Consider the following 17,071-nt stretch of genomic DNA (forward strand, 5'->3'; position numbering starts at 1 on the left):
AGTGAATCGGTTCTTTGAATCTCATTCATCAAAATGAAGTTTTTTTTTTTTTTAGTTCATTTTCATCTTTTGATCAGGAATAAAATAAAATGTTACATTTTCAATAAATACACCCCCAGCACGTCCACATGTACAAATTTTGGCTATAGTTTCAGTAATAAAAATATTACAATGCAGATAAGGTAATAATATGATTAAAAAAATATTTATTTATCACATCTTCTGGTCAAAATCGTTTGTTTATTTGTCACGTGACTCTCATAGAAAGAAGAGACCAGAAAATAATAAAACCGTAATAAAATCGTAATAAAACTGGAGAACTGTTATATAAAAGCAATATCATTCTCCAGGTTGTGATGTTGTACCGAGTATCAACACGGCTGATATTCAGTACAACAGCACTCCCTGTTATGTGATATTGCTTAATTACAATACAATTTATTTAGAGTGTTGTGATACTGTGGTTACTGTGGTTGTCTCTCACTTCATGCAAGCTAGACGCCACTGCAATTGCAACAACTGGATCATTTAATGTAAATACCATTAATAGCATTAATAAATATAAAGTCCTATCAAGGACTTTATATTGGTGAAACACTTGGTTTCTGGCATAGTTGGTGCTTGATAAGTATTGCTGCTCACCCTGGTTTTTTGCGTAGGAAGTTAACTCTGCATAAATAAATGAATTATGGATTAAGTAGCATGTCACCAGATAGAGCATTAACAACTTATGTGTACAAGGAATCAGAGAAACTTTGCAATTATAAAATTTTAATTACATACATTATGTCACATTGTGTGCTCATTCCTGTTTACCGCAGTGGGAAATACATGGACGTTTTATTTCGCTCACTGGAGTAATTACGAAGAAAAATGTAACTTTTAGCACACATCATAATGATTATGACTGGATTTGTTTGTCTGACTTAGTTTCTCGCGAAATGGGCTGAATTTGGTTTAAAGCCGTTTAAAATAAATGGAAATTTTATTCTGAGGCTCACTGTAGTGCAAAATATTGGACAATTGTGTGTGTGTGTGTGTAGGCAGTGTTTTACAAAAAGCAAAAGGACCTGAATAAAAATACTAAATTGCTGTTTGAATTAATGAACTATTGCACAAATGCATGATTGAATGATTTATTAATTATATGAATTAATTGTTTGCACAAAGGCACACAGTGTGAGCTGAATGTGGATGAGTGCCAATGCCAAAATGGTGGGAGTTGTGTCGACGGTCCTGGTGGCTACCACTGTTTATGTTCCAGTGGCTTCACCGGCTCTGACTGCATGAACAACATTGACGAATGTGCCTCAGACCCCTGTGCTCATGGAAGGTGTGTAAGCCCTAATGATGTTGTCAGGTTTCAACAATTAAGTGCTTTGTCATTGGCCATCACAGGAACACCGTAAGTGATGGCACCTTTAGTTTTCAAGATTTAAGTACGTTGCGGTTCATTGTAGCTCTTTGTCCATCTGCTTGTACAGCCAGGTCCATAAATTTTGGAAAAGGATAGATTTTTTTCTGCTATTTGGCCTCTGTACCAACACCAACACATTACATTTGGAATGAAACACTTAATGTGAGCATAGTTAAGTCTTTCAACTTTATTTCAAGGGGTTGGACAAAAGTCTGGCATTAACCCATAAATTATTTTTGGACTTATGCACACACACTCATTTTGGAACAATGTAAACATGATTACAAATATAAGGACTGCCTTTAACACTTGGATGAAAACCTTTTAATGTCTATGGCTGTCTTAAGTCTGGAACCCATGGACATGGACAAATGCTGTATTTCCTCTTTCACGAAGCTTTGCCAGATCTTTAATCGAATTGAATTGAATTAATTAATTGTGGCAAAGCTGATTTACACAATCAAAAGAAATTATGGAAGTTTGTATGAAATGTAAATGTGTTTAAATAAAACACAGTAAAGCACCAGGAACCAGTTCCACTGGCAGTCATACACCCTTATGTCATAACATTCTATCCACCAGATGATTTGGGATGCTTTGAATCATGCACTGTCCCTTTCATTGTCCATCCTTTCTTCTACCCATCATTATGGTCCAAGTAAATTTTCATCTCATCCATCCAACGGGGGCTAACCTAGCCTTTCTGTTCTTGAGCGTTACCAGCAGTTTGCACTTTGTAGTCAGGCATCTGTATTCACTTCACAAAGCCGTCCCTTTCACTTTGCCATGCCTACACCCTCAAGAGTGGTTCTGACTTGACTAGATGTGAAAGGGTTCTTCTTCACCATGGACAGATTAATTCCTTCTTTTTAAGAATTGTTTAAACTTTTGCCACTCCCACTGTTTTGCTATCTGGCTGATTTTATTTAGCTTTTTCAGCCAAATGATATCCACCTTCACTTACATAGACACACACACACACACACACTCATCTTCAGGCCCTTTGTCTGCTTGACTAACAATGGTATAACAAGGGACCAGGCCACACCTAGTAATGCACACCTAGTTCATTTTTATAAGCCACACAATGGCGTCTGTGTATGAAGATGAAAATTCCTGAATGGTTAATACCAAACTTTTGTTAAATCCTTTAAATTAAAGTTCAGTTTAAAATTTTAAATTATAGTTCAGTAATCATCTATGCATCAAATTAAAATTTCATTCATTTGTTTTTTTTCTCCAAACATTATTGAATAAACCTTTAATAAACCTTTATTAAAGCATTTTTTTAATTTGCATTTTTATTTGTGTTAAAAAATGTTATTCAAATTATGCAAATTTCACATAGCCAAAGTTTTATACACCATACCACAGAACATGACAAATAATCATTTTAAACCATAAAAATCAAGTTAAACATCATTTAATTGCAACTCTAATAAGATTTTGTATTTTTAAAGTGTTATTCTTGCATCAACCATAAATTTTATATATTTTTTTATATTTTGTCTATAGTCAAATACTTCAGCATATAATTATATCAGATGTTGTGGTGGGTATCTAAACCTCTTTATTAACTTTAAACATCAATTTGATTAAATTCACTCACTCACTCACCTTCTATACCGCTTTATCCTGTATTTAGGGTCACAGGGACCTGGAGCCTATCGCGGGAGGCTTAGGGCACGAGGCAGGGTACACCCTGGACAGGATGCCAATCCATCGCAGGGCACACACACATACACACACTCACACACTACGGGCAATTTGGCAATGCCAATTAGCCTAACCTGCAGGTCTTAGGACTGTGAGTTGAAACCGGAGTACATGGAGGAAACCCCCCAAGCATGGGGAGAACATGCAAACTCCATGCACACAGAGACGGGAATCGAGCCTGGCCAGGAATCGAACCCAGACCCTGGATCCCCATGGTCCGTGGATTATTTTAAATAAGAACACCACGTGCTTGTAAATTCAAAGGTGTACACAAAATAAGTAAAGATTGTTAATGCTGTCACATTTCTGTTGTTTTCGCAAATGTTCAGAATAAATAAACACCCACATCAAATAATAAAAACACATTAAATCTCATTGAATTGAAATCCAGAAATCCCATGGTACCCAAATTTAAAAACAGATATAGAGGATACTTGAATCTGTAAGTTCAACTCGCATTAGAATATGGCCCATTAACTGTAGTGCTGCGTTGTGACTGACTTGTGTAATGCAGTGTGTATGCTCTGTGTATACAGAGTGAATATACAGTAGGATTGTAAACAATGCATGTCATTTTGATTTGTTTGTGAATAGCTCACATCTTATTAAATTTCATATATATAAGCGTGCACATCTGCTAGCAGGTAAAGCTCGTGAAAGTGTGTTGGCACTGGATGGGTGGCCTCATCAGTGTGTGCGATAGCACCTAATAAATCATTGCTCATAAAGATGGAGTTTGCAGTTGTCACAGAGCATTAACTAAGCCTTTTTTCATGCCAGCTGTTCAGACGGCATTGACGCATATGACTGTCAATGTGAGAGAGGATGGAGTGGCCCCAGATGCGAGACTAACATGGACGTAAGTATATACACCTGTTGGATATGGGAAAGTGGCTGTAAGATTTTTAAAACGCATGTTAATAGTTTCTTATTGCTGTTTTACTGTTAACATGGAATGGTTATGAAAAATATACAGTATATGTCTATATAGAAGATCACAATCACTTGTGAAAAATGCATTAGGCTTAAAAAAGATACGCCAACATGCAAGGCCAATACAAGCCATTCAAAATGTAAGGATGCATTTAGTCCCCATGCACAGGGACTAGGAAAAGCTACATCAACAATTTGGAATGGCCTGAAAAGGGGGAAATCATTGGTGAGACAGTCTGACAAAGAAAAGCAGTAGTTAATGAGAGAAATATTGGGAGGGATGTGAAGAAATACAATACCCAAAACAGCAGTCAGTGACATCAACCTCCACAGGGCAGGAGGTATCACATTTCATTATTCAACCCTCTGGACCTGTCTGACTCGTCCTGATGTCCCCCTTTTGGTTGGAGATCTTATCGCATGTGGTGACTGGGAAAGGTTTCCACTTTACCATAAAGACAGTCCTGATCTCGGCTGTTGCTCACAGCTGTTGTCGGAGTCGCTCGATAGTTCAGGACTGAAGTTTCCCACCCCTGCGACCCTGAATACAGGATAAAGCAGTATGGACCTGCAACAACAAACTTGACTTCATATTAACTTAAAGACGTCTCCTGTTATACTGAACTTCTAACACACAGTATGATGCAGATCAATCCCTGCTATTCGTTATCCCCCAAATGAGGATGGGTTCCCTGTTGAGTCTGGTTCCTCTCAAGGTTTCTTCCTGTTGCCATTCCTTCTTGCCGTTGTCGCCTTTGGCTTGCTCTTATCATATCATCATGTCTTATCATTTTAATTCATGCACATTCACATTTCATACATCCTTCCATAATATCTTTTGATTGTGTAAAGCTGCTTGGCGACAATGACAGTTGTTAAAATTGCTATACAAATCAAATTTAATTGAATTGAAAATTGAAAATGATGGCACGGTGGTGTAGGGGTTGGCACTGTCGCCTTGCCCCCGCGACCCTGAATACAGGGTAAGGTGGTATGGGCGATGAGTGAGATTGAGTGAAAATTAAAAGTAGTAAGAATTGAAAGGTAAGACTGCATTTTTTTTTTTTTTGGAAAGAAATATAAGATGAGCTGCAAAAGTTCTGGAACCAAGATTGCCTCTACAACAGTGATAGAAAAAACAATGTTTGGAGACAGGAACAATGTGCTCATGGTGCAAAACATACAAGATCATCACTTAAGCAAGGTGGAAACTTGAGTTTGCAACTGCTTATGATTTTTTTTTATTGATGTAACTCAGGATGGTAGCAGTACAATGAATTCAGACGGCTACTAAGATATTGACTGGCAATGTACAGGTAATTGCATCCAGTCTAATTGGAAGGAACTTGGACCCAATACGGACCGCCAACACAACAAAGCACTTCATCAGAGGAAAGAAGTAGGAGGTTTTACACTGGCCATGTCATTAACCCGACCTTAACCCAACTGAGTGTGTTTTTCTTGCACTGAAGAGAAAACTGGCGGCAGAAACAAACAAAAACTGAAGGAAACTGAAATACAAGTCTGAAAAAGCAGAGCAAAAAATAATGCAGCAGTTGCGTGATATCACTGAGTCTTGAGGCAGTTTTGACAATATGGATATGCATGCAAATATTAATTGTTATTTATGTTAGTTTATTGTAAGACAATCTACTAATACTAGACTGCTATCTGTATAGTATATGTTTGCTTACTTAAAATTGGGTGTCCTTTTATCAACAGTATACAGTATGTTGTTTAACTCATCTACGTAGATGTAGATATCAGGGCATGATATATACCGCTATAGTCAAATATTCTCATATTCATCTTCGGATCTAAAAACCAAATGTCTGTAGTGTATATCCAGACCTGCTTTTCCAGTTTCTAATACTTTTAGAACGGACTGTATAAGGACAGAGTGAAGCCAGAGTCATTGGACAGGCATTAGCGCTCAGGGTAGTCAATGAAAAGCTGTTTGTCACTGTGTAACACTGCAACCAGACAGGTTCAATTCCATTAGATTCCAATTGCTGTTGCGACAGGTCAATTCAACTGAACACCTTTCAAAGCCAGTAGGAAATGTAATACCATGACGATTGTTGTTGATTTCAACATTGCACATCATTTCTTAAATTTGGTAATGTATATCATCATAGGGAATTATATCAAATTTTATGAAATTACACTGCTCACACGGATTGCTCCAAAAAAAAAGGGGTATTGGCACAAAAAGTTTCACAGAAGTGCAACTTATTGCAAAGGAAAAAGGGAGGGGGGGGGGGGGGGGCAAAGCAAGAGAAAGGATGCTGAGCCCTATATCTGCCCTAGATTTCTGATTTAGACACCCAATAACAAAAAAGATGAGAAGGTCAAACATATCTCAGGCTTAACAGAATCTGAACACCATTACCTCTTGAGACAAGAAAAAGAGATCAGCCCTTGCCCTTTTGCGCAAGATGTCATTTAGCAGTGAATCTACTACGTAACAGACTGCGAACAAGGTAATGCCTGTCATGTTTTTGTTCAAACTTGGTTACCCTTTTCTGTTGAATAGCTTCCTTACACACAATCTGCACATGTATTATTAAACACATAATAGGTGGCTTATTCAAAAAGATACAGTTTTTGTTTTAATTGCACAACATAATTATTCATTATTATCATGATTGTTATTTGGTGTCATTCTTATTATTGTCCGGAGATAGTTTATAGTGCATCAAAACATAATATCCATAACCTTTATGATGCATCTTTTTTGACCTGTCCCAGGCTTTCGAGCCAATTAGCTTTCCTTCATAAAGAGTCTAAGGAAGCAAGCCGTCATGAAAGCACAATACAAATGGCTGATTAGAAAGAAAGTGATCACTCTAATGCTTAATTGATTTTAAAGCTAACCACAGGCTCAACTATACCCTTGGGATTAAACAATGGGGTTCTTGATAGGGCTGTGGGAACTTCTTGTGGAATAAATAATTGGTCATTGTCTTCTGCCTCTAATGAATCAACCTATAGTTTGTGCTCTCCCTAAGCCCTGAATTTTCCCCATTAATTCATTAGTATATTGGGAAATTCATTAGAATCAAGGCTGCAACTGAATCCAGCTGCTCTAAATCACAGGGAGTTGTCGAAGTAATGAAGTTATTTGCAGAAACGTGAATTGTTGTGGAAAGGTTTTCCAAAACTATCGTAAGTAATCAGATCACTGTACAGTAAGTGATATGTGATAAGTACAATTAGCACTCATGCTGTTAGTAAACAGTGAGTACACTACCAGTATGCAGTTTTCAATAGTTTTCAATACTTATTCCTTTTTTTTTCTTTCTTGTGTGACAAAAAAGCATCAGGTAATCTGGTAATCAACAGGTTGTTGTTTTTTTGGCTCACCTTGATGTACTTAACGATTAACAGTGCTTCTATTGATGTAACTGGCATCATGGTAGTCCTGTGATTAAATAAAGTTCTATACTTTTTGCTACTTTTAATTATAATTTGCGTAACACATGGAATTACAAAGCTTTATGTTAAAAATCTCTTAAAATTTAAATTTTGATGTCAGATGTTTCTTATATTATTAGTTCTGACAGTAAGTGAAAGCTGTTCAGTACATTAATGCACTTATTCCAATACATTTCTATAGCAACAGCATAGTTACATGGGCTTCATACACTTATGTAAGACTACCAGTTTATAAAATTTGTTTAAGAAAGTCTTCAGGACACAAGAATTTGTGATGTGTAAGTTATATGGAAAACTTTTCTATTAGGGAAAAAATAGGGAAGGGAAAAACTTATTTGAGGAACCAACCTGGCTTGAAGGTTTTCTGCAATTTTACAAATAAAATGTCACTCATACATTTAATTTTGGTTCCTATATCACTGTTATAAAAGCAGACTAAAATAATCAACTAATTAGAAAAGAATCAACCTAAGGGTTGTATCTTATCACGGCACTGTATTGTTAATTATTTTCTGTAGAAATGCCAAATTCCTCAAAGCTGAATTAGCATGTTCAATTACATGAACTGAATAAAAAACTCTTTGCAACAAAAATGTTTGACTTTTTCTGCATTGCAATTTAATTACCTACATTTTTTATTGGGCACAGCATGCATTGTTTAGTTTACTTTTTAACCTATAAGATATTGTGGCATTAGAAAGGTCTAAGCAGATACAAACGATTAGGATATGTTAACATGTAAAGCCATGTTGTTCAATTCCAGTTGTTTTGGTCAGATTGCATTGGCATATCATGACAGTTCACATTCATAATTACAAGTGCCTTTCATTTGATTCTAATGTGGACACATCTGTCCTCTAAGGCAGCACATACAGTATGTGTACATGGATATGTCTTCGCTCGCACCATCTGTGTTAAACTATTGTTTGGCCACGCATTCATTTCAATAATATGTTATTAACAAAAACGCTACACAGCATGCCTTACTCCAAGAAAAGGAAAGTAGACTATGAAAACTGAACCTTTAAAGATGAATGGACAGATCAATATATGTTCATTCTTCCTGCAAGGAGTTTAAAAATAGTTTATCTCATATGTTCCGAATTCATGGCATTAATAAAAAGCAGTAATATGAAGTGTCACTAAGAGACAAAACACGGATTATTAGAGCAGACATATCTGCAGTAATTCGAGGTGAGGGCGTGTAAAATACCTGAACTTGAGAGCGCGGTATGAAAGAGCACCAGAGTCCTTTCACATTCATTTACAGCCCAGTAGCGTGCAAATACAGATTCACCAACTGAAGATTGGTTGAAGAATGTTGTTTGTATCCCATACAGATACAAGGAAATATAGAAGGCCACCAATGTTTAAATTGTCCCAATTTAACAACGTTTTTTCACTGGACGTTCTTAATTTTTAATGCAGTACCTCTAAAATAGGACATTATAATCCTATAGTGTTAATTCTGCGTTTTCAGGAGTGTGCATCTCAGCCTTGTTTGAATGCTGGTTCCTGTGTCGACCTCTCGGACAAATACGCCTGCATATGCACCACGGGCTACAGCGGGACTCAGTGTGAGGTTGACTTGGATGCATGCCTGGATATGCTTCTGAATTCCTCTCACTGTTTTAATGGTGGAACTTGTCTGGATGGCCCAGGATACAGTTTTACATGCAGGTAAAACCTCTGAGTCACACAATGTAATTGCTTTACCTAAAGTCACGGGTAACATACGAGTTTCAGCCCCAATCATATTCAATCACAGGGTAATTCAGGTCCTTATGGAGAAGTGCCTATATCAGTCTGTTTTCTCTCCAATTAAAGGTCTGCTGGGTTGCCAGGGCAATGATCACGAAGCATCTGCTGCCATATTATTGTCTGAGTGAAACAAGGCTGTGGTGTGTGTATGCTGTAAAACCTCATTTTCGCTCATTATGACGTTTTACATATATAAAACGCCATATCCGTAGGATTGATATACAGTACTTCACCCCCGAGTCCAGACCTGCAAATTATCCAAAGCCTATTTTCCAATTTCTGCTTTATAAGGAAAGCAGATGCACTAACAGACAGCAGACACGGGGTTGCTTGTCTGTCCATATGAGGCCTCAGTGGATTGATTTGTCCTAAATTGGAAACAAATACTCTCTGTCATTCTTGGTATTTACTTTCATTTGTAATGGCACGCAGGGTAATGGCTTGTGCTCTGATTGCATTACAGCCATCATTTGGTCGCCACTGCAAGTTGGATCAGATAATGGAAGAGCAATCAGTTTTTATTGGGCATCATGGTTTTATGCAACACCGCAGGAACTGCAACAGGTTAGACTAAAAGTAGAAAACACTGAAACTGGACGTTTCATTATCGGCCTGGTGAAATGTTGTCTTTGACACTTTCTAAGCGCTCATGTACAGTAGGAGTATTCATCAGATTCTTATGCTTGAAGGCATGGATAAGTGATGCACAGTTTATATTTTTGCTGGATCACCATTACACAAACTGTTGTCAGTAGTCCAAGTTGTCCAAGTGTAGGTTTTTTAATGTCTTTGCATAACTTACCATGCATACTTTTGACACCATATTTGCCTGTTTAAGGTGTGACTTCCTTTAGTACCACATGTAGCCAAAGCCCTCAGTATAGTTAAGTGATTATATTGCATTTTTTGACTTATTTTAGAATGATATTATAGATATTTTGTCAGGCTTAAAACATTTTTTTTCTTGAACAAATGGAAATATTGTGATTTAAATTATGGCTTGCCACTCGGATGATGTCATTATTTTTTGACTTTGTTATTAATGTGGTTTGTGCGAAAATCAGGACCTTTATTGTTATCAGCTACAGACATTGAGAAACTTGATTCAGTGTTATAGTGAGTTTTTTTTTTTTTTTTTCTACCAAGGGATTAAGTTTGTCTCTAGGAGGAAAATTAATTACATCTTGGCACAGCGAATGTTGTTGATGCTTGCCTTCTGTCACTTTAAAGATCACCATGCATCCAGATGTCTCAGTGAATGTGTTAAGTATTAAACACTGTTCTCAGATAAATTAAGGATTAGTGGACATTTTAATTAATATGTATGTAGAGTCGGTATAGAAATCCAAAAAAAAAAAAAAAATTAGCATACACTTCCAGTTTCACTAGAAGATCTAATTTTATTAACATTTATTAAGCATTATAGTATGTACTCAGCACAATTTTTGAACCATAAATCATATTTAGACTAAAGATTTAGAATGTAAATTGCCCATTTTAAGTTGCATTAACAAAGCAAAGTTAATTAATGATTCATTAAGCATGCTTAGTATTGTTTTCATTTGTTTGGGTTTGACCCTCATAGATATAAATCAAAATAGCAGGGCATCTCAGCGCCAAAATAAAAAAGTGTTTGCCATATCACCAGATCATGACTCATGAAACAGTTTTAATATGTTCACAAGCAACTGCTATACCAGGTTAATTATATAAATATATATATATTTTTTTAAGAATTTGAACAAACTTGGTTCATTAAGCTGTTATATGATAATGGAGCCACCCACACATTCTCTACTCACAGTTACATAGCTGAGGCTGAACTTAATCTCGTGATATATTTGAACATTCAAATGTTATCTGACAAACTCGTCACTAATGAGGTGTTTCTCAGCTTGCATGCCATCTGGGAAATACATTATCCACATGATATCATGGCCATGTGTTTATGATATAGCCCCCCCCCCTCCCCCCCTTTTTGTTAATGTTTGGCTTTCCTGCCAGGCTCAATGCCATGGTGTGATCTAGTACCCGAGAAGTCTCCTTTTCAACTTTAACAGTAGTAGCTCTTTATGGTTTAGATGTCCAGCAGGTTTTGATGGGGATTTCTGTGAGCTGGACGTAAACGAGTGCTGCTCAAAGCCGTGCTTCCACGGCGGCATCTGCCAGGACCTCATCAATGGATACCGGTGCCACTGCCGACCCGGTGAGCTCCTTACTTGATTTCCTATTCAAGCATGTCGCGCAAGCCGGCGAGAATACTGAAACATTCAACCCCTCTCCCTCTCTCTCTCCCAGAGATGTGGATGTGTGCGAAACCAGTGAAAGGAGCTAAAGCAAATCAATGTGGAGGAACACGATTGATATTCGCTTCTGAGTTTTAAAAAGAAGGCTAGGGTGAGGGAGGGGGAAGTTGACTGGTGCAGTCTTACCATCTGCAATATGTGTGTTTTTTTATGCTCATTCCTGGCAGGTTGGACAGGCCTTCGCTGTGAGGATGACATTAATGAGTGCCTGCCGCAGCCATGCAACCAGGGGATGTGCATCCAAAACGAACCAGGCCACGGCTACTCCTGTTTCTGTCAGCCTGGATTTGTTGTGGGTTGCCTCTTCCTCCTCTTTCTCGTCCTCCTTCTTCTCCTCCTTCTTCTCCGCCTCTGTGTTCCTCCTTCTTCCTCATCCATCGAGCCACTAGAGAAGCAGAACTCTTTGTGCTCCACATTTTTTTTTTATATATGGAGGGGTGGGCTCTGCAGTATTTTAGTTCCTGTTTGTTTATTTCCACTTTACACCAAATCAGCAGTAAATGGTGCTAATTCCATATACACAGGCGCCAAGACACATGGGTCTTTTTATGATAAGTATCTCTGCAAAAGCAGTAATTACACCCTTAATGACCTGTTTGTACACTGCCGTGTAACACCATGCATTGTAATAGTTTATAGTATACTGTATATACACTATATTGGAAATATTAAGAGGAGCAACTTTATCCTCCTACAATACAATACAATACAATACAATACAAGTTACCTGATAAAATATTTTATGGTTTTGAACAGGACCATTAATACTGTAGAAAGGTGCTTGGGGAACCAACCTGGGCATAGAATGTAGTATTAGTCAGTGTGATCATAAAAAGTCTGTGCATGGGGCCAAGAATTCCACTCACACAAGGGTATGGATGAACATGGAGCAGTGAAGTGAGCATTCAGATCACAAAGCAGAGCACTGAGTGCTTAGACACACATGTTCACTACAGTACTATTTGCGAGTGATGGCACAGTTTATGGCACCTTGTGCTTAATTTTAGTGCCCTCACTTGTTGATGCATCTGAAACATAAAACTCAGCAAGAGGCATTCATTGCTAGCACACCACGACGCCAACAGAGCAAAGTAAAATGTCCCATAATGACTATGTGGGATACCTATTTAAATATCAGGCTGAGTACTTGCTCCGCCGAAAGTACAGTAAAGTTGAGTACTTGCTCAGAAAAAAGCCATTGGCACATAGTATAATATGATTATAATAAAACACTTTTGCTGTTAAAAGTTCTCTTATATGAACCACAGACTACATCCCACCCCCCACCACCCCCCACCCCCCTTCTGCACTGTGACATGGCCATTTTTCTCCCCTACAGGGCAGAAACTGCGAGTATAATTATGATGACTGCTTGCTCTGGTCGTGTCCCGATGGCTTCACCTGCGTGGACGGCGTCAACAGTGTGAGCTGTGTTGCCGTGGAGACCAATGTGACCTCAGCACCTGCTGTTTTCCTCACTCATGCTGAACAAGTGGCAGGTAGGCAGACAGTTAGTGTGTTATTGTGCCTTTTTTGATACAATATTACCAGTAATAGTTGTTGATGGAAGATGATTGTCATGACGCCAAACAGGAATTGAGATTGTAGCTAAGAAATGCTTTGGCCAAACTTGCTGGGTTTAAAAACACGCCCAGTAAGTGTTGTTCTACCACTAGGTGATGGTTTGGGCAAGAGTTTGTTTGTTATTTCTTAAATGCTAGGGAATCATCCTCCTTTCAAATCAGATAACAGGAACCATAGGACAAGAAATCATAGCAGCATCGACATCGTTTGTAGTGTTTGTACATATTTCTTTGTTGTAACAGTTATTTACAGCATAAGTCAGTAGACTATGCTATTTATCAGCAACCAAAACAGCAGTGACCTGTAAAGTCACTATAGACCTCTATAGGTGTGCTGTGGTATCTGGCACCAAGGCATCGCCCTCAAGTTCTTTAAGTCCTGTAAGTTGCAAGATGAGATGGAAAGAGACTTCGTGACTTGGACTTGTATTTCTAGCACATCCCATGGATGGCTGATTGACATCTGGAGATCTGGAGAATTCGGAAAGCAGGTTAGCAACTTAATAAAAGAGCCCACTGCCATCACGGAATACTTCGTCAGAAACAATGTTTGGGTTCGTGTTAAAGTAACATCTGAATGAATGGCAGAACCCAAGTTTTCCCAGCAAAAGATGCCCAGAGCATCACACTGCTTACGCCGGTTTGCCTTTTTCCCATAGTGCATCTTTTCCCAAAATAAGCGACACAAACTCACTTAACACGTGCTATTCTGTAGTCTTCTACTGTGCGACTGTTTGCGTTGTTTCCGAATCTCTGACTTAAATCTGCACTTCGCTTTTATAACGCAGAGAAAGGCTGAGGTCCATTAACGATGATCATTGCCAAGCCGGCCCGGTTTAGGGAGCCTACGGTGTGAGCGAGGAGCGATCAGAGGTTTAGGCACATACCCATCACTAAATTAGTATAAGTGCCTAATATTAACTATGAGCTCAAACAACATTTTACCGTGCCATTTTTTTCTTTTTCACTTTTTTATTTAAAAAATGCTTTATCATCATTTCTTGATTAATTGAAATCAGCAAGTGTGCAGACCTCTACAGAAGCAGAAGTTTTTTGCAGTTTGCTTGTCTGGTGCATTTAAGTGTATGAAATATAAAATAATCAAGAGCTACATCTCAAATCCCAGAGGCCTCACTGAGCATGTTAAATGTTAAAGTTCACGACAGCACACTTGGAAGAAGACTAAACAATTTAAATAAAATGTTTAATTTGTCACATACATAAATATACACAGTGTGGTATGCAGTGAAATGCTTACATGACTGTTTGTGACCTTGAAAAGGAAAAAGGACGTAAGGAGGCAAAATGCTGATAGAAAAGATTAAATATAAAATCTACAATTTTGTTACAATAAAATAAAGTAGAAAGTGTAAATATGCAAAAGAAAAAATATATGAAAATGTAAGAATGCAAAAAAAGTAAAAACTGTATAAATAAACTATATGAAGTATATGGAATGTGGAATGTGCAACATGCAGACAGCAGCAGTTCGGGGTGGTCAAGGTGGCTGCGGTGCTTCATGCTGTTCCTGGCCTTGGTCCAGCACCGCTTGTTGTAGATAGAGTGCAGATCCATGAGCTTGGTACAGATCATGCGCTCAGCTGATCGCACCACCCTCTGTAGAGCTTGTCTGACCTGCATGGTGCTGTTCCTGAACCAGGTTGTGATGTTTCCCATCAGGATCCCCTTTATGGCGCAGGAGTAAAAGTTCCTAAGCACCTTAGTGGGCAGTCTAAAGTCTCTCAAGTGTCTGAGGTGGTAGAGATGCTGCCTGGTCTTTTTTTTCACCACAGTGTTGATGTGACAGGACCATGACAGGTCCTGCATGATGTTAACACCGAGGTATCAGCAGTTGTCCAGATTCTCTCCATCGGGCTCTCATTGATCACAGGGGTCTGGTTGTTCCTCTACTGGTATAACGCAATTATGGTTTGCAATTACAGTTTGTTTGGAAGGGCTGGTGTGTGATATGGTCAGATGAGATCAAGGTGCAGTTGTTTGGCGTTAATGACTAGTGCTATATTTGGTGAAAACCATACAACATTTTAGCAGAAACACCTCAGTCCTCCTGTTATTGATCATGTATACCAAAGTATTCCATGTGGAGCCATATGTCTGACAGCTAAAGCTTGGTGGATATTGGGTCATGCAACCGGACAATAATCCGAAGCACACCAGAAAATCTACATCAAAATGGATAAAAAAATGTAAATAAAAGAATCAAAGTTTTGGAATGGCCTTAGCTGAAGTGACGTCAGCTGACTTGAAATGCTGTGGCGAGACCAGAGCTGTGCATAAGCGAATGCCCAAAACCTTCAATGAACTGTGGCAGTTTTGTAAAGAAGAATGGGCATAAATTTCTCTTTTATAGGGAAACTGATTGCTTCAAGTTATTGCTGCTGAAGGTGGATCTACAATCTACTGAACAAAGGGCACTTAGTAATGCCCACAAGATCGTTTTCTTTGTGGCTATATTTTTTTAATTAAATAAATAATGGCACAGTATCTCATTTACTCTGTTTCAAAGGATTCAAATTATTGGCCTGCATCAAAAGAGAAAACAACTAAGAAAATTAAAACTCTGTATTTTTTAAACCTGGGAGAATAGTGGTGATTTATTATCTTTGAGGACGAAACATGGTAAGAAAGGTATCCTAAATGAGCATGAAGGGAAAACACTTAAACACTTGATGAAATTAAACCATAAAAAAGCAACAGCATGACTCATGATTGTGTTTAATAGTAAAAATAAAAGCATTTCCACACTCACAATGCAGATAGAATCAGAATCAGGTTTACTGGCCAAGTCTTTTGATATACACAAGGACTTTGATTCTGGCTGTTGTTGACTCAAAAGTAGAGAAATACATAATAACACTGTATATTTTGTTTATAGACAAGACAAGACACTGTCTACGGGGAGAACACAACATGCAATAACTATACAGACAAATATATAACATGATGGCAATGTACATAAAGTGCGAGTGTGCATGGTAGTGCACATACAGTCTACAGTTGTGTATATCACATACGTATGATAGGGAAGTTTTTTTTCTGTTTTGTGGCTGCTTCAAACCAGACAGTGATGGATGTGGTCAGGAAGAATTGTATCAACAGTTTCTGTTGTTGCAGAACGTACATCCTCTGCACGGCCTTTTAAAGGATGGAGTTGATGTTGGACTCCACTTTCAAGTTATGGGAAAGGGTAGCTCCCAGAAACTGGAAGGTCTCCATGGATGACATGGAGAATGTTGAGAAGTATCTTCCAAAGTCCACTGTTATCTCAGTTGTGAATGTGTTCAGCACCATAACATCTGCCACTTAACCTTCTGCCAATTTGCAGACTCATTGCCATCTTGGATAAGTCCAATGAGAGCAGTGTCTTCTGCAAACTTCTGGAGTTTAAGAGCTGGGATCTTGGACATGCCGTTATAAATATAAAGGGAGAATAGCAGTTGGGAGAGGATATATCCTGACAGTCTGTATACTCAAAGTAATGCTGCCTAGCCTCACCTGCTGTTCCTACATTTCAGGAAGCTGAGATTCACTGACCGATGGCAGGGGGCATAGTAAGCTGTAGGAGTTTTGAAGAGAGTATTTCTGGGATTATTGGGATTATATTTCTGTGAAAAAATAAAAAAGTTCAACTGAAGTTAACAAAAAAAATTCATACATAAGGTTGATTAGTCAGGGTGTTTCAGAATGTAGTGCAGCATGTTGACTGCATCGTCTGCTAAACTATTTGTTTGGTAGGCAAACTGCAGGAGATACAGCAGTTGTTCTGTAATGTTCTTTGGGTGGGCCAGTGGCGAAATGGACTTCATTACCAAAGATGTCAGAGTGACAGGCCTGTAGTCATTAAGATCTCTGATGAAGAGTTACTTTGGGACCAGGATGATGGTCTAGTATTTGAA

General features: G+C 38.2%; 1 protein-coding gene across 1 annotated transcript in view; it reads left to right on the plus strand.

Annotated features, from left to right (window-relative positions):
- Positions 1 to 17,071, plus strand: part of eys (eyes shut homolog) — a 330,983-nt gene that overhangs the window by 173,119 nt on the left and 140,793 nt on the right. Inside the window, 6 exon segments of the mRNA XM_053479756.1 lie at positions 1,171 to 1,333; positions 3,914 to 3,992; positions 8,985 to 9,184; positions 11,347 to 11,471; positions 11,739 to 11,863; positions 12,911 to 13,070. Of these exon segments, the coding sequence (XP_053335731.1) occupies positions 1,171 to 1,333; positions 3,914 to 3,992; positions 8,985 to 9,184; positions 11,347 to 11,471; positions 11,739 to 11,863; positions 12,911 to 13,070 (852 nt within the window).

The sequence above is a fragment of the Clarias gariepinus genome, chromosome 20, assembly GCF_024256425.1.
Source record: "Clarias gariepinus isolate MV-2021 ecotype Netherlands chromosome 20, CGAR_prim_01v2, whole genome shotgun sequence".
Lineage (NCBI taxonomy): Eukaryota > Metazoa > Chordata > Actinopteri > Siluriformes > Clariidae > Clarias > Clarias gariepinus.